General features: G+C 30.7%; 3 protein-coding genes across 3 annotated transcripts in view; all 3 read right to left on the bottom strand.

The window, feature by feature from the left end:
- Positions 1-15,163, bottom strand: part of LOC142610217 (glutathione S-transferase L3-like) — a 51,504-nt gene extending 36,341 nt beyond the window's left edge. Inside the window, exon 1 of the mRNA XM_075781973.1 lies at positions 15,154-15,163. The gene's annotated coding sequence lies outside the window, so the exon portion shown is untranslated. The remainder of the gene's footprint in view (positions 1-15,153) is intronic.
- On the bottom strand, positions 98-4,224 carry LOC142610219 (glutathione S-transferase L3-like). Its single transcript, XM_075781976.1, has 10 exons — positions 4,025-4,224; positions 3,812-3,886; positions 2,418-2,478; positions 2,122-2,208; positions 1,931-2,029; positions 1,734-1,836; positions 1,567-1,646; positions 1,198-1,305; positions 499-579; positions 98-382 (listed from the first exon to the last, which is right to left on the bottom strand). The coding sequence occupies exons 1-10, from the start codon at positions 4,033-4,035 to the stop codon at positions 374-376; spliced, it is 714 nt and encodes a 237-aa protein (XP_075638091.1). The 5' UTR covers positions 4,036-4,224; the 3' UTR covers positions 98-373.
- On the bottom strand, positions 12,176-15,220 carry LOC142610216 (glutathione S-transferase L3-like). Its single transcript, XM_075781971.1, has 10 exons — positions 15,127-15,220; positions 14,935-15,009; positions 14,751-14,811; positions 14,492-14,578; positions 14,300-14,398; positions 14,106-14,211; positions 13,951-14,027; positions 13,621-13,728; positions 12,529-12,609; positions 12,176-12,408 (listed from the first exon to the last, which is right to left on the bottom strand). The coding sequence occupies exons 1-10, from the start codon at positions 15,135-15,137 to the stop codon at positions 12,397-12,399; spliced, it is 717 nt and encodes a 238-aa protein (XP_075638086.1). The 5' UTR covers positions 15,138-15,220; the 3' UTR covers positions 12,176-12,396.
- Between the last annotated feature and the right edge of the window lie 7,655 nt (positions 15,221-22,875).

Below are 22,875 nucleotides of genomic sequence, written 5' to 3'. Positions count from 1 at the left end.
GAAAATCCAGTTGTTAGAGAATCAACAATCAACAATCTGCTTCACAAGTCTTCAAAGAAACATTATTCCAAGGCCCAATTTTGTTGGAAAATATGATCGGAGAAGAAAGAAAAGCACATACAATATATATTTTTTTGCTGAGACACATATATAATATATTTAAACCAAGTTAAAAACATAATTATCATTTATCAACGTACAATAACTATTTTGGTACATTACCAAGTACCAACTTCTATTTATTTAAGTAATCCATGCATACTGATCACAAGCTCACACCGAGACAATTCATATCTTCAACTAGTACAGAACACACAGGCACACAGCCACTTATTTAGCTTATTAATGTCCAAAAGCCCTGCTGGATTGTTCACTACTGAGCCTGTGAAAGAAAATTAGATTGAAGGATGGGTTAGCAAAGGGCAAACTTGTGGGACATAAGAGTAGAAAACTTCTACGAAGTGAAATTCATAATTCCATGTACTAAATGGACAGTACCAAGAAGCGGGCCTTGTAGTGATCAACGAGCTCTTTGGGATCCGTCTTTGTTGGCTTATAAGCATCAATCTTGTTTACCTCCTGCACAAGGGTTACCAAGAATAATTATAATTCAAGAAACCAAAACACTGATACAATAGGAACTTGTGCCTCCTTTAAAGCCATGTTTTTTCTCCCTTTACAACAAGTGAGAGAGCGGAGGGGGATTTGGACACAAGTTCTCCACCTAAGTACTGGATAATGTTACTAAGTTAAAAGACTCTTAACCTCCAAACCATGCTTTAAGTGAAGAGAATATAAATATTTTGTATATATAGCATTTGTATGCATGCCCCACCATGCAACAGGTAGATTGATTGTTTCTAAACACGAACAGAAGAGTATGATCAGGCTCAATCAACTCAAGCAAAGGATATCACAAATCAATAAAAGAGATCTTCCTCCAACTATCAATCAATCTACATTCATTATCCTTTAGGTTTCAGTCACAACCTATTACAACAACCTATTACAATTATCTATAGTAACTGTAGCCCCAATGTTGCAACTCAATGCCACAACTTCCAAGCCAAAGCTATCAGTTGATTCAGTTCCTATCAAAGAGGTATAGCTTCTAGAACTAATTAATCTTACAAGCAGTAAATCTTAGACCACTAGAACTTGCAATTGCCACTAAACATCATATGGGTTCTAACTTACCTCAATCCACTTTGCAAGTTTAGGCCTTCCTGCAGTGATGTCATAATTCCACAATACTGAAAAGACGATTTGGAATCTTTCAACAAACGGGATGTAAGCTACGTCCGCCTGAAGATCACATAGCTCACAAATCAAAGGAGGAACACTCATATTATAGAAAATATCGTTTAATAATCGTATTACTGGTTTCCACTTCCCATATATATATAGCTAAACAGTCATTGTCTGTAGCATAGGTACAATAAAATATTAAAATCTGAATCTTTAATATGTTTATAAAGAATATACCAAGGTCAATGAATGAACAAAAGGCAAGCAATACAGCACCAAAGAATGATAAAAAATAACATAATGGAGAAGCCAACTTACCAAACTGAACTCATGGCCAAGGAAGAAAGGCCCATCTTCAAATTTACTAAGAGCATTCTCTAGGTGGTCAAAAGCAGGACCTGATGAAAGTTGGAAGTTTTAGTGATTCCAGAGCTTCTATATAAAATGCTGACAAGACTCAAGAGGCAGCTAGTTTTTAACCTTACCAGCTTCTTTAACTGTGTCTCCTTTGAATGATGTGTACACTGTCTTGTTGAAGGTATCGGTGTAGGCTATCAAATCTTCAGCGAACTGTTTTTTAGCATGATCCTACAATATTTTCACATCATAGATTTTGTCAAATTCCAAGAGAAGGAGAGTGTTTTTTTTTATGAAGGGCATGAATAAATTATGCAAATCTTACGTTGGGGAGAAGAGAAGGCCCTTCAAAGTTGCTGTCTATATATTTGATCAAATCAAGGCTCTCCCCAATAACTTTTCCATTGTGTTCCAATGAGGGTACCTGTTAATATGGAAAATTTGATGATCAATCAAGAAATTCAAACAGCTCAATCAAGTATGCATCAGATAGGCATATTTACAATAACATATCACCTTGTTTTCAGGGTAGACTTTCTCTTTGTACCAAGCAGGCCTACTTTGAAGGTTAATTGGAACTACTTTAATCTTGTCATATAATCGCTGCACCTCGAGATACTCATCAACATAAATATTGAATTAACAAAGAAAAAAAAAGAAAAGGAAAAGGACAAATGATCCCAGAAGAGCTAAAGGATCTGTCTTTTAATTTAAACTAGAAGCTAGAAAAAGCAGTGTCGGACAACTTAAGATGAATTCTAACAACAAATTAAGGAATGGGAATAAAGCGGAAAAAAAGTAGTGCAAATAACCTTATAGTTCCTGGTGATCCACGTGCGCTGTGCAAATGGGCATGAAAGACAGATGTACAACCTAAAAAAAAAAAAGGGTCTAATTCATTTTAGCACAAGGTATAAAAATAAAATCCAAACAAAACTCAATAGACAACAAATTTCACAACCTGTTAAGGTAGTGAAATGTAATTCTGAAACCATCACTGGTATCATCATTTTATTATTTTGTAGGGAAAATTACACTTTGCCCACCCGTGGTTTGCCCGAAAAACACTTTACCTACTTGTGATTTAAAAATTGGCACTTTACCCACCCTTGGTTTAAAAATTGGCACTTTATCCACCTGAAGTTAGCTCTAGTTATCTTCCGTTACCCACCTCTGTTAAAAACAGGGGTAAATTTGTATTTTTGTTACCCTTTTATGTTTCTCTCCCCTCAAAACATAAAAAAACTAAAAAATCAGGGGAAAAGAAGATCTAAAAGCTAGGTTTGTAAAAGTTAAAACCTAACTTTTCCATCTTCTTTTCATGTATCAACTTTTAAGTTTTCTATTTTAACACATTAAAAATTGAAATTATGCATCTTTATGGTGATGTTTTCCTGTTCCCAAAGTACGAATCCTTATTTGCTGTTGCACTTGGTTTTGGCAGCCAATTGTTCATTCTGTAAGGATCTTTTTATTTTTATATTTTGTTTAGATTCATGAAGCTTAGTTTATCACATCACTGTCCTAAATGCCCTCTTCATTCTTTGTTTGTATTTCCAGCACTGTCATAATTTTTATGCTTGCGTTGGTTGGTGTTTTATTTATTGCACTGATAGTTATATATGCACTCATGTCTGGGATTGTAGGATACACATCATCCTCTTTCTATTGTTAGCTTGAAGGAAAGAACTGGATTAGTCTAGATGAATTCTTTATGTGAATTTAGCTTAAGTAAGACCCGGTGAACTTAATTGATTTTTTTTTTTCATTCTTTGGTTTAGGTGAGGAAACACATAATTTCAATTTTTAATGCGTTAAAATAGAAGCTCTAAAAGTTTATTCATGAAAAAATGTAAAAGTTTTAATTTTTACAAAACTTAGTTTTTAGATCTACTTTTCTTGCATTTTTTAAGTTTTTATGTTTTGAGAGAAGTGATACATAAAATGGTAAAAAAAAATAGAAATTTATCTCTATTTTTGACAGAAGTGGGTAACAAAAGATAATTAGAGCTAACCTTCAGCGAGTAAAGTGTCAATTTTTAAATAACAGGTGGGCAAAGTGTTTTTGGGTGGGAAACCACAAGTGTAATTTTCCCAATTTTTTATTGTCTTCAGGCTGTGAAATTTGTTGGGTCACTTATTGAAATCCTAATCAAAGACAGAGAGTAAAGACAGTGAAATGGACAAAAATGAAAACAGAACGAACCTTGTAGTTCCATCAAACAGTGGAGGTGGTTCAGAAGTGGCATCCAAGGGTGTGGGAAGGTGCTCATTCACGGTTCTGTACAACCCATAACAACACAAGTAAAAACAATCTTATATTTACCACAAAATTCAGAGAACCCCAAATGGAAAAACGAAGAAAACCCGATTGAAAATGAAGAATTCATGGTGATTGTTTGAATTTCGAGGCACTTACGCTGCAGCCATTGATGATTTTTTTTTCTTCTTGTTGTAGTTGTTCACAGAGTGTTCTGATGTTTCTGCTTAATTTTCGAATTTGACGCTGAATGGTGTCTAAGTTCACAGAGCAACCGTATATATGTGGGAGTTTACGGACTGTGAAGTCGCGAGCAATGATGACATGTAATGCGTGACGAGGAAGAGAGACGAATATTTTAGATGGTGTATTGAAGAAGAGCAACACTTGGATTAGAAACTGTTGAAGTGGGCCCGCGTGTATGGAATGAATTGCCACAAGCCCAGGTCAATTACAAGTAAACCAAATACAACTTGTAATAGAAAACAATAATTGATACGAGGAATTCTATATTGCCGACTTAAGCATAGTAATATATAAGTGTTAGTGTGCGGCAACTATAATTAACAATTTCTAAAAATCTAGCAGCAGCCGCATAAGAACAAGAATAGTGTTTTCATGTTTTGTGGGTGAGAGAGAGTTAGGGTCTATTGGGATATGAGTTTCTTGAGAGTGTTCTTGTACACTATTATATCTCCCTATTTTTATAGTGAAATTTTTCTGTCGTTGCCATGGAGATAGGTAATTTTTTGAACCACGTAAATTCCTGTGTTCTTTGTGTGTGCTTGTTATTTAATTTTCGCTTATTTACTGTTACTGATTTGAGTCCTAAGGTGTCATCTGCACAACAGAAACAATCCCACAATTTTTTTTTGCCACAACCGCATGGAGCCATTTCCTTTTTTTTTTTTTTCTTTAAATACTTATCACTTACCACGTGGTAATTTGTGGTAAAAATTGTGCGATTGTTTGACTTTACGTTCGTTGTTTCAGCAATGATATTTTCTAGAAAATGAGTCATTTTCCAAGAAACATTTTCTATAAAATTATATAATTTTTTAACATTTGGTAGCAACTTTAAATGAGTTAAAAAATAATTTAATAACTTCCCTTATTTAGTTTGATGTGAGATAGAGTTGTTTTCCAAAACAATTTAGGCTCTATTTGGATCTGCTTATTTTGCTGAAACTGAAATTTTTTTGCTGAAAGTATTGTAGATAAAGGTAAAAGTTAGCTGAAATAGTATAGTGGGATCCATAAATAGTACCAAAAAATGCAGTGAGACCTATAAATAGTAGCAAGAATAAGTTGAATAGTAAAATAAATTGGCAAAATTAATCATGCCAAACGGACACTTAGTGGAAAACTATTTCTAAAAATAAGCTATACTTTTTATGTTAACTAAAGATAGTTTTCATTTTACTCATATTTTTTATGCTACCAACACTAGAAAACACGAAAAACTATCTTTATCTAAGGTTTTTCACTAAAACAAACGGAACATTACACGCTCTGTTTGTTTCATTCATGAAAGGGTACTAGCATTTTCATTCATGAAAGTGTGTGGATGAATTTTAGGACGCGGCTTCTATCTAGTGCTTCCAGTGCACTGGACTCGCTGCGATCATGACATATGTCCATTTTCGGACACGTGTCATGATCGCAGTGGGTCCTGTGTCACAGGATACTGGACAGAAGTCACACCTTGAATTTTAAGATCACACATTATTTCACAATTTTGATGTGGCAGACTGTGAGTAGTTATCTATTACTTATACATAAAACCTACTATTTTTTCTTTCACTATTCACACTGCCATGTAATATTTGTGGCAAAAAAATTATTAGATAAGCTGTGGTAATAGATTTTCTTGTTTGTGGACCTCTTCTCTCTACCACTAGATTTGATTATCTTACGCTGTGTTTGGTTGCACAGGAAGAGGGAAAAGAAAAGTTAGGAAAATGAAATTATAGAGAAATTCCTCTTATATGTTTGGAAATAGCAAATGAAAGCAAATAGAAAATCATATACTATATAATAAAAGTTGGGCTTAAAAACTATGGTTACGCAAGTGATTTCACCAAATTACAACAATATTTTGAATAAAAACAATTTTTTAGATAGAGAAAACAGCTTATTTATTTTATCAATTTATTTTGTTAAAATAAAAATAAGTGTTTCAACAAAATATACAACATGCATATAACTTTCAGTTAATAGAGACAACAACTTATTTATTTTTATCAATTTCTTTAAATAAAGTAACAATAAGGGCACGTTTGGTAGATTATAATGGTAACCACATATGAATATGTATTATAAGGAATACAAGATGTTGTAATGTAATACGTATTACTATTCATTTGTTTGGTAACAACACAATAATAGAACCTTGAAAATAATGGAATGAAAGTATTTTAAATCAAACTTAAGATATATTTTAAGAAATATCTTACTCATATAATTATATTTTATAAATTTTTTTTTTCAATTTGAAAGAGAGATTAGTTATTATTTATGATTTTTATTTTCATAATTGTTATGTGCATATGAAATTTTTTTTATTTGGAAATTTTATTAATTTTAGAAATTAATACACCTATGAAGAAATAGCTATTAGAACCCTTTTACAGATGAATAGTTATTTATCATGGTAAAGAATAGCTATTCATAAGGAATGACTATTCCCTGTAGTAAAACATAACCAAACTATTGAATAGCTAAACTATAGGAATAACCATTACATTATAGTGCTTATTACAGTTTACCAAACATACTCTAAGTGTTTTAACAAAACATGCAACATGCATTTTAGACAAAATAACAATTGTATTTTAACAAACATGCAACATGCATTTAAATTTCAGTTGATAGAGACAACAATTTATTTGTTCTTATTAATTTTTTTAAATAAAGTAATAATAAGTGTTTTCACAATACATGCAGCATGTATCTAAGTTTCGGTTAATAGAGACAATAACTTGTTTCTTCTTATCAGTTTTTTTAGATAAAGTAACAATAAGTGTTTTAACAAAATTAATATGCAATATGCATCTAAGCTTCAGAAATTTAAATTTTACTCAGACTAAAAATTTATTATCAAAATTTCAGAACTTATATATATATATATATATATATATATATATATATATATATATATATATATTCACCAATGGTCTTTCCATAGAATCTCTCTTGTACCCCACATTTTTGTTTTGTTTTGTTTTTTTTTTTTTTTTCGAGTTGCAACTTATGCATATGTATTTGTATTAGAATGATATACATGTTATATAGATTCGTAGGAGTTGATAAATTTATATGATACTCCTTCTCTCACTCTAGAACAATTTTTTTTTTCTAATAAACAACTAGTCTCATTAATTATTAAATTAATGATTGAGATATATAATAAAAGTTGGGCTTAGGAGCTGTGATTGCACCAAGTGGCTACTCTTACTAATTAATAAATTAATTATATATTTTTTGTTAGGATATATTTTCCCTAAGGTATAATATTTAACAATTGTTTAATTTAGGTTAAACTTTATCATTTAAATTTCAAAATATTTAAATCTTATTCAAACTAATAGTTTATTATAAAAAATTTCTAAACTTAAATCCTACGCAACAACCCACGTTTTCTTTCTAAAAAAACCCCACGTTTTGATTAAAGGATAAGATTTAAAAATAATTTAAAACAAATTTAAATTATATTCAAACTAAAAGTCTATTATAAAAAATTTCTAAACTTAAATCCCACACAACCCATATTCTTGTTTTTTTTTTCCTCCAGTTGCGTGATTTAATAGTAATTTAAAACAAATTTAAATTCTTTACAAACTAAAAATTTATCATAAAAATTTATAAACTTAAATCCCACACAACCCACATTTTTTTCCTCAAGTTGCATCTTATTAAATTAATATTTTATTAGGATATTAAGCTACCAAGTTTTTGATTAAGAGATAAGATTTAACAATAATTTAATTTAAATAAAGCTTTATCATCTAAGTTTTAAAAATTTAAATTCTACTCCAACTAAAAATCTATTATCATTTTTAGAACTTATATAGATTCATTCATGATTTTTCAATACAATCTCTCTTAACCAATAAATCATCCCTATAATTAAATCCCACACACAATACACCCCACGTTGTTCTATTTTTTATTTTTATTTTTCAAAATGAAACTTACACTTATGTTTTAATCTAATAAATTCATCTTACTTATTATTCTTTACTTCTGAATTTGAGTGCAAGATATTATGCCAAAAGAATTTTACCATAAAGAAGCAAAACAATGCATGCACACCCATTTAATTTCTTGGTTCTCTTATGTAAGTTTTTATTTATTTTTTTATATTCTAAAATTTTGAACACTTTTGTGTATGTTTTGATTTTTGGTTTCGGTTATTGTATTTAATTTGTGGGTGTGTTGATTTTTTTCAATTAGACATTTTGTCAATTTGTTTGTGTATCACAACTACACAAATTAATTATAAAGCTTACCTTGATCCATTGCCGAAATTTTCTTAAGATCAAGTTTTAGTATAAAAGACACTTAGTTCTTATAGAATTGATTTCTCTCTCTTAACTCTCTTTTCTCTTTAACTATTCAGTGTTTGTAATGGGGTAGCTAAATGTCTCTTTTATAGGTAGAGAGAGGACCCAATTCCTTGTATCTATAACCTCCAATTGCCCATCAAAGTTAGAGTTGTTTAGAAAACTTACTTCTCCATTAACCAATGTTTTAAGGACATGTAACATCTTATTAAACCATAAAATATATGAAGTTATCAAATGGATATGTTATCAAATGAGACAATTTATTCTTACAATTTATACAAAAATGTAATGTAACTTATGAAATTATGAGATACAAAGCATGACTTGTAACATAAAGTTTCTTATAGAGATATGGTATTGATTAGAGATATATTCTCCTATAATGGACTCAGTTATATTTAGTTTTTTAGTGTTAGCTTGTTAGTTACTAGAAAAGTTGGATATCTGATTACAAAATATTTATATAGATCATTAATTAATGATATATATATATATATATATATATATATATATAGATATAGGAGGCAAAATTTTAAGCCAATTATAAAATACCACATCAAAATTTAGTGACAAATTTTAAATTAATATGTTATTAAATTAAATGATGACATGTGTCATCCAAATTGATATCAGATTGGCATATTGAAATTTGCCATGTGTCATTTGGCCCACAAGATAAAGATAAATTTCTTATTAAAATATATATATATATATATATATGTAGATAATTATCTTCATTAAAATAAATAAATAAACTAAAGATAAATTTTCTATTCAAAATTGATAGATAATTATCTTTATTAAAATAAATTAAATAGAGATAATTATATTTCTTTGTTGATTATTATCTTTATCAAAATATGATATAGATAAATAGAAATAATTATCTCTAAGAAGAATTTGGGCCAATCAAAAGTCTACTACATACTTTCAAGCATATTAATTCAAAGTAGAGCTTATCCTCTGACATTACTATAAATAGAGGATATCCTCTCTCATTTTCAGGACCAAGTCTTCAAGAGGCCTAAGCTCTGAAGAAATTCTGTCTCAAAATTCTTTGAAGAACTTGAAGCATCTTTGAAGAACTTAAAGAACATTAAAGGGTTTGAAGAACTTGAAGGACAACAAATCTCTAACAAGCTTAAGACTAGAGATTCATTGTGAAGACCGTTCAATCCATCTTCCAACCAAAGTCAATAAAATCTCTTGTTTGAGTTCTTTGAAGTTCTATTGGAAATAAGTTAAAAGGCCTCCATAAACTTCAACAAACCCAAATCTTTGAAGTTCAACGGATCAAGCCTCTAAAGCCTCGAAGAACTTCAACCTAAGATCCTTCACATTCGAAAACTTAAAGAACAATAAATCTCTAATAAGCTCAAAGCTAGAGATTTGTTGTAAAGACCATTCAATCCATCTTCCAACTAAAGGCAAGAAGATTTATTGTTTGAGTCAAGTTCAATGAAGATAGAATTAGAGGGTATTCTTTTGTAAAAGAATTGAAATAGAGATTGTACTCATTATGCATCAATACGAATTTATATTTGCAAACCATATTTCTATTAATTGTTTGATTTTCTGCAATTGGGAAATTTTGTGTTTACAATATATATATATACACACACACACCCACACATAAAGCTCCCTAAAAGATATAAAATGTCTGAAATATATAATTCAAAATCTCAAAACACGTATTCTAATCAAGTTGAAAGGGTCACTATCATGTGGCACAATCCTCTTAGCAAATATTTATTGAAAGAGGGATTTGATAACATTAAAATTGTCCATATATATAGGGTAGAAAACGAGGAGTCCAATATAAAAAAAAAAAACCATAAAAAATTTAATCATATATCTAACTCTATATATAAAATTAGAGGAAAAAAGAGTTTGAATGATTTTATATTTATGAGCCATGTTTTTGTGTAACTAGAAATAATTCAAATTTATAAGTTATTTATGTAATATACCATGACTATGTATGGTCCATTACTAACTAGGTAATACATACATACATACATACATACATACATATATATATATATAAACCAAAGTTTAGAGAAAATTCAATTAGAATCAAAATTGGATTTTGCTTTTGTTAACTTTCCATAAAAATTTAATTATTTAGATTTTTGCTATTATTTTTTTCTTTAAACTAATGAGCATATTTTTTTTATATTGTTTCTATTAAGATATTTTATATATGAAAATCTTGAACCTAAAAAATTGTAATTGAGCTAAACGATCCCATCCAACTATCTTCATTCAATTTAGGAGATATTATTGGATCAATCTATTCTTTTTATTTTGCGTTGTATTTAGTAGAATTTCACGTACAATGATTGTGAATTGATATTATATATGTAGTATCTAATAGTGATTTTTAAAATTAGATACATAACAGCAATGTAATGAAAAACTTAGCGTAACTAATATCGTGCCATATGTTAACCAAATATTTTGGTGCAAATGTTTATTACTCATTAAAAAAAAATCAAGGACCAAAATAATAGCACTCATTCATCCATTGCTTTGGAATTTGGTGGTTTTATTAATTTTGAAAGACCTTTATTTATGGCAATCATGTGTTTTTCTTTTTTGGGAGATTAATACTTCCATCCATTGTAAAATTAGCATACTCTATCAAATAAAATCCTTGAAAGGCTTTCACAAAGTTGACAACAACATAAAAATGACTACCAATAGCAATCAGCTTAGGTAGGAATTAATATGCATATATTTATGACTCTTTTTAAAAATGTATCCATGCGTATGCATAGGATTACAAGCTAGTTTATTAAAAATGCAATATAGATTTCTACTGTTGAAGTATATATTAACAAATTAAATCTTTTAAGAGCTCTATAAGAACTCACAAATACCTCCACTTTTTTTAAAGAATGTGTTTGAGATGAAAGAAAGATCTTTGTAAAACAAAATTTTGGATCCTCTTGAACAACAAAATCCTTAGTTGGAATGAGACTTAGCACCAATTTTTTGAGATTTTGAGAGGAGTTGCTCTTTGGAGAGCATAGCACAATGAAAGTTGTAAGTTGTCTTGACCTTTAAATTGAAAATCTTTCAAATGGAATTCTTATTCATGAGTCAACATACACAAAAAAATGTTTTGAAACACTGCATAAAGAAAGCTCATGCTTTGAGCACTCCATTTATAGTCCACTCAACTGATGTAAAGATTGACAATTTTCGCCCTTATGATAACTTAACGCAATCGGTGCTCTAATGTATTTTGTGAACTGCGCACGACTTGATATTATCATATTGGCCAACTTACTAGCAATTTCTGGTTATGCATCAATGGTAGGATTTCCAAAATATTATCTCAATAAAAAATATTATGTGGTATAATATTAATGGGAAATGCTAATGAGAGCCCTTAGAGTATTGGTTAACAATTCATTTTAGGAAAGTTTTGACATTATTTCTATATAGGAAATGAAAAAAACTGTCAAAATATTTATTGTTTTTTTTTTCTTTTCCCATAAAAACTTTTTTTAACTGGATTGTTAATCAATGTCCTAAAGGCACTCATTAGCATGACCCAATATTAATTAGGAAAGTCTAAGGACACACACCTTACCTCAACTTGCAAGTGTCAAGTGGTAATTTGATTACTTTGATCCAAACATAAGTCGACACGTGCAAGTTGTGATAATGTACAAAACAAAATGCATGGTCGTAGAAGAATTAACAACTGCGTGATGGCTAACTCGATCCCAATTCATATATATAAACAATATCTTTTTAGTACAGTACATCTTTTTTTGGTAAAACTTTAGTACAGTACCGAACCATAGTACTAATTATTTCAGCAATTCATACATGCTGAAGACTCACTGTCCATGTCTTCAACTAGTACGTACACACATAAGACATCTTTGATATACCAAGAAACATTACAGAAAGGCAGACCACCATTTGTCCGAAGGAACTGTGAAATGTTCAGTGCTGAACCTGAGGAAGAAAATTAGATAAAAGAGTGGTCAGAAAAAAATGACATTTGAGGAAAATAATTAAGAGTATTAAACGAAATAAAATTCATAATTCCATTTGCATGTACTAAATGGTTAGTACCGAAAATAGGGCCTTGAATGTTTCAACAATCACTTTGGGATCCGCCTTTGTTGACTTATAAGCATCAATCTTGTTTAACTCCTGCACAAGGGTTGACATGAATAATCAACCAATAGCCAATCAATCAATATAAGAGAATTGAAATATTTTCAAGTCTCACCTTAGAGATAAGAATAAATTAAATATTAATTTTTTATTTCATTTGGTTCTATGTTTCAAGATTTTTTTTAAATAAAAAATAAATATTTTTGTATCATTTGGTTCAATATTTCAAGAATTTTCATCCTTCACACATATATACAAAACTCTTTGCATTTTAATTCACTATTGTCACTTCTTGCACTTCTTCCCCTTTATATATACCTACCCATAACGCATGATTTCATCCCATGTCAAATACACATAGACCAAAAACGATGTCATTTACTTTCAATTTTTCGATGATGCCTATCTAACTCTAACATTATTGTTTCATCTAATCATAATCTGTATAAGTTGGTTACAACTAAGGAATGGAGCTTGTATTTTATATTGAGTTAAGGTTGGACGTTGTAGATTGTGAGTTTTGTAAATGATGTGATCGACTGTGGGTGTTTGGGATGTGTATTTTGTTTTAAAATTAAGGAGAAAGAGAAAGACATATTTTATATCCTCTTTTATTCTACAATATTCCTCCAAAGTTATTTTTATCTTTTTTCCTTATTACTTCAATTGAATAATTATAATAGATATGTGTGTGCAATTTATAATTATTGTTTTTTTTAATGATAAACTCATTACTAATAAAGTTCTATAACAATTATACTATAATACATGTATAACATTTTCTAATACCATCTTACATAAAACATTACAACATTATTCATGGGTATAAATTACTAGTTACCATTAAACAAGAATTCTAGTACATTAGAGAATGTAAAATATAGATATGGCATTTACATTGTATGCCCCACCGTAAAGATATAATGTTGAATTAAAAAATTGGCTATTAATCAAATGGGGGAGATAATTAATCTTATTATTTGCATATCTAACTAAGACAATTAGAACTCACAATTGTCACTAAACCTCATATGTGTTTAAAGTTACCTCGATCCACTTAGCAAGTTTAGGCCTTCCCGTGGTGATGTCATAATTCCACATAGCTGAAAAGAAGATTTGGAATCTTTCAACAAATGGGATGTAAGCTATGTCCACCTGAAGATCACAAATTTTCACTCAATAATCAATATTATTGGTTTCCCCTTCCCATATATAAAGCTAAATAATCTGTCTTAATTTACTCTTTAGTATAGGGCAAATAAATTCTGAATCTTTACTGTGTTTATCGAGAATGTACCAAGGTCAATAAATAAACAAAAGGCATGCAACACAGCACCAACGAAAGATAAAAATGACATAATCAAGGAGTCAACTTACCAAACTGAATTGACCAAGAAAGAAAGGCCCATCATCAAACTTGTGAAGAGCATTCTCCAGATGGTCAAAAGCAGGACCTGATTCAAGTTTAAGGTTTTAGTAAGCCCAGCTTCTATACAAAATGGTGTCAAGAGGCAGCAAGTTTTAAAGCTTACTAGCTTCTTTAACTGCGTCTCCTTTGAACGATGTGTACACTGTCTTGTTGAAGGTATCAATGTAGGGTAATAATTCCTCATGAGCAAAATCTTTTTTAGCAGGATCCTATACAGTCACATCATAACTTTAGTCAAATTTCAATAGAGAGGTAGACAGCTTTTAAGAAGGGCACAATGAGTTATGCAAATCTTACATCGGGGCGAAGAGAAGGCCCTTCAAAGTTGATGTCGACATATCTAATCAAATCAAGGCTCTCCCCGATGATTTTGCCATTGTGTTCCAATGCGGGTACCTGTTCATTTCAAGATATTGTTGGTCAATCAAGAAAATGAAACAGCCCAATCAATTATGCATTAGATAGGCATATTTTGTTTAAAAATATCACCTTGTTTTCATGGTAAACTTTCTCTTTGTACCAAGCAGGCCTGTTCTGAAGGTTAATAGGAACTAATTTAATATTGTCATGTAATCCCTGCAGCTCAAAATATTTAGCAACATAAATATTAAGTGCAAAACAATCCCTAGAAAAGCAAAAGGACATATGATCCCATAATAGCTGAAGGATCTATCTTGTTACTGAAATTAGAAGCTACTAAACGAATTAAGAAATGAGAACAAAGAGGACAAAAAGTCATGAAAATAACCTTATAGTTCCTGGTGATCCACACACGCTGTGCAAATGGGCATGTGTAAGAGATGTACAACCTTTGTAAGAAAAAACAAAAAAACACAAACAGGTCCAAGTCCATTTTAGCATATAAAGTATAAAACAATGAAAACATCCTAAACAATGAAAACGAATTAACAAAAAGGGAGAGAAGAGTAAACCTTGTAGTTCCATCAAATAGAGGAGGTGGTTCAGAAGTGTCATCCAAAGCTGTGGGAAGATGCTCGCTCACGGTCCTACACAACACATAACAACATTATTAAACAATCTTAGTCTTTGCCACAAAATTCAGAGAACCCCAAATGGGGAAACAAAACAGCAACTGAGAAATGGAAAATTTGTGGTGGACTTACGCAGCAGCCATTGATGATGTTTTTTTTGTTGTTGTTTTAAGAGGTCCTCTGCTTCTGTTGTTTATAATCGGATGATCACTGTCGTCTATGTCTAGTTGTCTACCCTTTATATAGAAACTTCTTTGACTGTAATCGAAATGTGACTGGCCACGTGGGATAAAGAAAGAGATAATTGTCTAGATGCTGGAATTGAGGGCAGGTTCATGATAAGGTTGTGGACTCTTTCTCTTTACCCGTTTGATGTGATTTTTTTTAAGGGTTTTGAAACTTTCAATATTTTCTAAGTACGGGCTTGAGAGAGCGTGCGCCTTGGTGCCAAAGAAACCATATTAATTTCTTTACTAATTGCAAATTCCACCCGGAAAAATGGCCAAATATCACATATTTTCAAAATTTTCAGCAAAATAGCACTATTTATAAACAATGTAGTAGAATATCTTCTTTTTGGAACTTGATTTTGTGAAAATCGAGTTCCACATAGAACTCGATTTCAACGATATTGAGTTCCATGCGTAAAAAATATCATATGATGTGACTTTTTTCAATAAAAATGCCACATGAAACTCGATATTTATAAAATCGAGTTCTGTGTAATTTTCTTTTGGAACATGATATATTTGTGAAATTGAGTTATACACATAATTCCATTTTCATAAAATCAAGTTCCAAAATGGTGGTATTCTACTGCATAGTTTGCAAACAGTTTCATTTTGTTGAAAATTTCGGTCATGCGTGATATTTGGCCATTCCACCACTAAATTTTTTGGTATTTTTAAATTTTGCTTTTAAAGTTTTCAAAATTTTGATTTGGTTCTCTGATGATAGGTATCATTTTGATTGGAAGCCCTTCGGTCCATATAAGTGCTAGTGTATTTGTTAAGTGCTTGTCACATGTGCTAATTAGCCAAATTAAATAATGCCACGTGGATCATGTAATTAAATAACTTCAAATTCAAAGACTTTAAAACAATTAAAATAAACTGATTTTTCTTCCCCTTTTTTTCATTCCATTGCTTCAATATCTCTCTCTCTCTCTCTCTCTCATCATTGGTCGATCACATTACTTGCTAGTGATGAAGCTGATGAACTCAAAGACGCACTTGCAATCGAGAGTGCCTTCTTGGCTTCTTCATGATCCGACTAATATTTGTGATTGGGAGAAATTGGTCTTACTCGCAAACTTTCGAGCGAGGCTTTGATCACTGCTCTTGTTATGGCTACCTTCGTTTGTAATTGTTGAAACTTGAAATTTCAGGCATCATCGTTGCCAAACCTGTCGTAGCTACCTCTAAGATAATCATTGATCTTGATTATTGTGCGGCCACTGTTGTTTGCGAGGTAAGATCTGCAAAGGGATTGTTTGTTTGTTAAGAAAAAATGTTTGAGTTTTATGTGTGTATTTTGTTTCTAATAAAATTTTTTTTGATTTTACTAGGGAGATTAAAAGGTTTGTGGCAAGAAAAAAAACAGCAAACATAATTGTAACACGTCCATTGATTATGAATAAGATTTTTTTGGGGAAGAACAACTATATTTTTGTTGACCAGCAAATTCACCCCTAAAGTTTAGGGTAATTTTGATTTTGCTTCACAAATTTCAAATTTTCATCCACTCCCCAAAGGCTAGGTATTATTTTGAGTGGGAGCTCTTCTATTCATGCCCGCATTGATATGTCAATTAAATGACACCTAAGTCTGCGACAAACTAGTTTATCCAATTAAATCATGCCACATGGATCATGTAATTAAATAACCTAAAAAATTTTAAAACAATTAAAATAAATCTCTAAAATCTGATAAAATAATTTTATTTAACCTAAATTTTTATTCCTGTTCAACATTTTGTGGGATGAATTGATTGTTTTTCCCCACCAAATTTTTTTAACATTCCATTGCTCTCTCTCTCTCTCTCTCTCTCTCTCTCTCACACACACACATTACTTACTGGTGATGAATAGTTATACTATTTTTTTTAGAAAGAGATAAATAGTTATACTTAACTATATTTCTTGAATATTTTATCGCTACAATATACATATTTGTTTTACCTACATTACAATATTTTATCATCTTGTAAATATTTTGTGCTTAATTCTATTAATTCACAATATTTTTCTAAGAAAAAGTATTGATAATACAAATAGTTCATTTTATAGAAAAAATTATATATAATATTTAACAATACAAAGTTAGTGATTCTGATTTTTATGAGTTCATAAACAAAAACAAAATTTTCTAATTAACTCAAATAATTTTTAACTATAATTTAGTTATTATAAATTATTAGTATAGATTTGTGAATGGGTAAAATAGTCTTGGTTTTTACCATGTATAGGAGAAGAATAACTTAATTAAGCAACTTGAGAAGGAGCTCAAACTTGTTTGACTAAAAAAAATGAACCAAGCTTGAAAGTGTAATATAGTTCATTGATAAGCTAGAACTTGGCTCATTTCTTTTTCTCAATTACTGCTTTACCCATTCCATTATATTCTTATTTGGTTTTTGTTTCACAAAATTTTAATTCAAAGTCAATTTTTTTGTCAATTACTGCTTTACCCATTCCATTGCAATCTTATTTGGTTTTTGTTTCACAAAATTTTAATTCAAAGTCAAATTCGTTTCACCGCATATCATATTCTTTTTGCAATTGTGAAAATATAATTAGTTTTAGAACATTAGCATTAGTTCATGCAAAAATTACAGCTTTACAAATCCTCACAATTTTTTAGCATAGTTTTACTTTGGTCAACCTTTAACAAATAAACTTCCCAAAAAAAAAAAAAAAAAAAAAACTAGTTCAAACGTAAGTGTTGCGAGAAGAAGGATATGGAAGTGTGCTTCCTTATAAAAATAAATTTAAGGATAATTTGTAAAGTTGTGCCCTAATTAAAAAAATTGACATTTTTCCCTCTAAATTTAAGGATAATCATTGATCTTGATTATTGTGTGGCCACTGCTGTTTGCAAGGCAAGATCTATAAAGGGATTTTTATTTATTTATTTTTTATTAAGAAAGAATGTTTGAGTTTTGTATGTATGTTTTGTTTCTAAAAAAATAATATTGTTTGAATTTTCTAGGACGATTAAAAAGTTATTGGCATGGAAAAAACAACAAACAAATAGCAAACCTAATTGTAACACATTCATTGACTGTGAAAAGGAAATTTTTGGGGAAGAACAACTAGGAATTTGTTCATCCATGAACATCAATACGGGCATTAACAGAACGATTGCCAATCAAAACGAACCATAACGTTATGGGAGCAGACTAAATATTTAAAACTTTAAAAAGGGAAAAAAAATTACCCAAAAGAGAAAGTAATATAATCACACGTTTAAAGGGCACATGCCATTTTCAACAAAAGGAAAAACATTAAATCAAGTGAAAGTAATATAATCACACGTTTTATATGAATCCATATAATCCAATCCTCTCTATAATTTATATATTTAAGGATTCCAAATGGTATTGATATTTTGTCTTATTGGGGACTTAGTGAGTTAGTGTGATAGGTTGAACGGTGTGTTTCTATACACACACACACACACACACACAAGGTTAGGTTTAAGTTATACTTAGTATAACTCTAAGTAATGTTACACCATTCAATAACTTGTTATTGATTTCATATTTTAAAATTTTGACTATATATTGGATTACATGTTTTATGTGTTCTTAACATGCTAACCAATATTATATGTGTGGGGTATAGAAATCCAATGAGGAAATCATACCACGTGTCATAGCAAAAGCCAAGGGAGGCCACTGTAGCTCCGAGGAGGTTACGCCCTTGGGTGGTAAGGCCACTTTAGTGGCACAATACCAGAGGAGGTCACAATGAAGAAAAAGAGCTTCGAGCAAGAGGTTGGTCTTGACTAAAGGGATGGTGGCTGCCATCACATTTAATACTTCCCACCAAACCTCCTAACCGCATTAATGTGGAGAAGACCCTTGAACAATGCTGCCTTGCTTGTCGCAACTCAAAAGAGATTTGTGAAGGTGTCTGATGGGACAAACACTCAAGTAGTAGCCTGAGTGATCAACAGCTAGAGGGCCAAGATCATCCAAATGGGACTATATAATGTGAGAGACCCTCTAGAGGAAAGGGGGTAGGAGAAAATACTGTAGCAACTTAGAACAGAAATTATAACCAAGTTTTAAGGAATATATTCAAGAACTATTCTCCTCGGACTTTACTAGGGAGCAATTTCCTTCGTATACAATTTAATTTTCTTTATTTTTCTATCTTCCTTGATCTATTGTGCACGTTGATCCTTCAGTAGAAGCCCAGCCTTCAAGTTAACTCTCTACAAATTCATTGTGCTGGGCTGTTTGAGCCTTGGACCTGTTGCTATTTGGGGCTAGGAACCAAATCACGCTCTTACAACATGTTTTATTCATTATTTTAAATTACAAAAACTTGAATTTAAACAATTGATTGATGACATGACTATTGATATTTAGCCATTTTTAAATTTTGCAAGCACGGAGAATCCATGAAAATAATATAATCCAACAGTTGATTTGTTAAAATTCCCATTCAATTAAAAAACATTTAGTGATATAATATTGCTTAGAATTACACAACGTGTATAACTTGAACCTAACCCATAGAATGTTACACCTAACCTATATATATATATAGATGGGTTCAAGTTACACCTAATGTAACTCTTGTAAAATTATATATTTTTTACACCGAAGATTTTTAAGAGATCTAACGGTTAAAAAAAACATAATTAAATGTTATAACTTAACACCTTTTTTGCTCTCCTTATTCAATGTTTTTCACTTGATTAAAAGGCACATGCCATTTTCAACAACTTGCTTTTTAAATGATTCATCCTAAAAGAGAAATTAAATAAATATTTGATGATGAAATTAAACTATTTGAAATAAAATTTATACAATTATGTATATGATTGAAGTATTGAACAAAAAAGTAATCTATTGCTTTTTAAAAGTTTTTGCATTGCAAATGTAAAAATAGTGAAAAATTATTATCTCTGCTCATGCTTTGGTCCTCCATATAAAGTAAATTGTTATGGTAATGGTATGACAGTGCCACCTAACATGGTTATTTAATTAATTAATTAATTAAGAGTAATTTTATTTTATTGAGCCAAAAAAAAAGTATTATTCTAATTTATATGACAAAATTTTGTCCGCTAAGGAATCTGAACGTGGACTTATCTTTGTCCTTTGCCTCTTAAATTAAAGTATGCAATGATTTGCAATGTATGTACAGTACTATTCTAAATTAAATTGATATTTTGAAAGCAATAATAAATAAAAAAAAGAAAGAATGTTAGTATTTGTGAGGGGTAAAAGTTATTGAATAAACGTTTGGATTTTGGGCCTGCTTGGTTGGTACCAGTTTATCTTTATCAGGGGGCTTCTAGGCCCACAAGTCAGTCTATACTTAAAAGGTCCGAGGAGTTGTCCGAGGAGTAATGTCTCTTCGGACAGGCTCGGCAATGATCTTAGAACTTACTAAAAGGGTTAGAGGCAAGATTCTGGAAAAACTGATGGGTAAGAAGGCGATCCAAATAACCTTAAGAAGGAAAGACGTGTGAGAAATATTTGAAAAAAAAGCTGCTACCACCACATTAAAGACCTGCATCTACCTCCCTGGCCGCATTAATGGGGAAATGACTTCTGAACAGTACAGCTCAGCCTTCTTGCTATTGTTTAGAGACTTTAAGAAGGCGGTGGATGAGACAAGTATCTAAGGAAATGATTTGTATGACACGTGGATGAACCAATGAGGAAGAAGAAGTATATAAGGAGACGCGAGAGGAAAGAGAGGGGATCGACACTTTCTGTTGAGAAGAACAGGAACTAAGTATTGTAAATTTTGGTATAAAAAGAGAGTGTTTATACGACTCGTCCTCGACTTACGTTCGAGGAGATCCCTTTGTCATATTCGTTTGTCATTTGCACAGTTTGTGGCCTTCTAGCCTGTTAACCAACTTCCAATATCCCGAACTTAGATTTCAAACTCATTCTCTACAAATTTTATTGTGTAAGGCTCATTGGGCCTGAGCCTAGCACTTGTCTTTGGGCCCAAGTACAATTGTGCGCTTACAGTATTAATTAAGTAATACTATTAATAAGGTAAAAAGTAATAACATTTAATAATTTTTTTTTTCAACCATTAGATCTCTTAGAAATTTATGGTGTAAAAAAGGTGTAACGTTCTTGTTATTGAATTAATCTTTTGAAAATCTAAACGTTGAATTACATGTTCTATATGTTCTTAACATGCATGCCAATTTTCATATCAATCAGATGTTATTTATCATTTGATCCATAAACTCATATTTTATGCATTATTTTAAACTACAAAAACTTTAATTTTAACAATTGATTGATTACATGACTATTAATCTTTGATCACCTTGAAATTTTGTAAGCATGAAGAATATATGAAGATAATGTAATCTAATGGTGGATTTGTCAATATTCGCATCCAATTAAAAAATATTGAATGGTGTAACATCGCTTAAAGTTACATTAGGTATAACTTGAACTCAACTCATATATATATATATATATATATATATATATATATATATATATATATATATTATCAATCTTTTCTTAATTTTGTTTTTATCATTCCATAATTTGTGAGTCACATAATTGTAAGGTTCACACACACACACACACACACACACACACACACACATATATATATATATATATATATATATATATTATCAATCTTTTCTTAATTTTGTTTTTACCATTCCATAAATTGTGAGTCACATAATTGTAAGGTTCACACATATATACCTTACAATTATGAGAGTAGTACTTATGACTCTCACAATGGGGATGAGCTTTTGTGATGAGCTCATGAGCTCATCCCCTTTGTGAGAGTCAGAAGTACAAGAGATTACTTCAGAATTTCCCCTTTTTCACGGCAAAGTAAACACAAATTCAAACCAATGACAAAAGAGGAAAAGAACAAAAGAAAAAGATAAGGAATGTAAAGGTAGGTAGGAATATGTCATTTTTGGGTTTCGCATGTAGTTCCTGGTGATCAACACACGCTGTGAATATGGGCATGCAATAAAGAAGTACAACCTTCAAATAGAAGTCCCGAGTTCAGTTTAGCATACAAGGTCAAGATATAAAATCCTAAACAAAGGACATAGTAAAGACTAAAGAAAGTGAATATCGGATTAAAATAGAAGCAAAAAAAAAAACAAACAAAACAAATAGCACTATATTGATTTATAGGTATAAGGATTTGACTTTTTATCATTTTTAGCATTTTTAATGTGAATGCTCCAAGAGAAACTTAGGAGAGTGAAGATCAAAACAGACCATCACCAATTGTGGTCCCGCCGCAAATCATGTTGGTCTTGACCACTCCATTGTGGGCTCACAATACAAACTCAGGCCGAGTGGGGCCAAGTCTGTAGCGGTTAAAGCTCGTACAACTCCCCAAAAATATTACTAACAAATTAATCAGGCCGAGTGGGGCCAAGTCTGTAACGGTTAAAGCTCGTACAACTCCCCCAAAATATTACTAACAAATTAAATTTTAGGGGGTTGACAAGGCATTTTTTATTTATTATTTGATTAATATTAGGGTTATAACTTTTGCCATAACATATAAACTTGGCAAATTCTAAGTGGTAGGCGCGTAAATTTATATAGATCGGCTACTTACAACTTGACATATGAGTAAATAGTGGCAAAAATTATGATAAAAATTGTGTTCTCAATATTTTTCAT

The sequence above is a fragment of the Castanea sativa genome, chromosome 9, assembly GCF_040712315.1.
Source record: "Castanea sativa cultivar Marrone di Chiusa Pesio chromosome 9, ASM4071231v1".
NCBI classification, from domain to species: domain Eukaryota; kingdom Viridiplantae; phylum Streptophyta; class Magnoliopsida; order Fagales; family Fagaceae; genus Castanea; species Castanea sativa.
The sequence above is the reverse complement of the archived record's forward strand: the minus strand, read 5'-3'. Positions and strand labels throughout refer to the sequence as shown.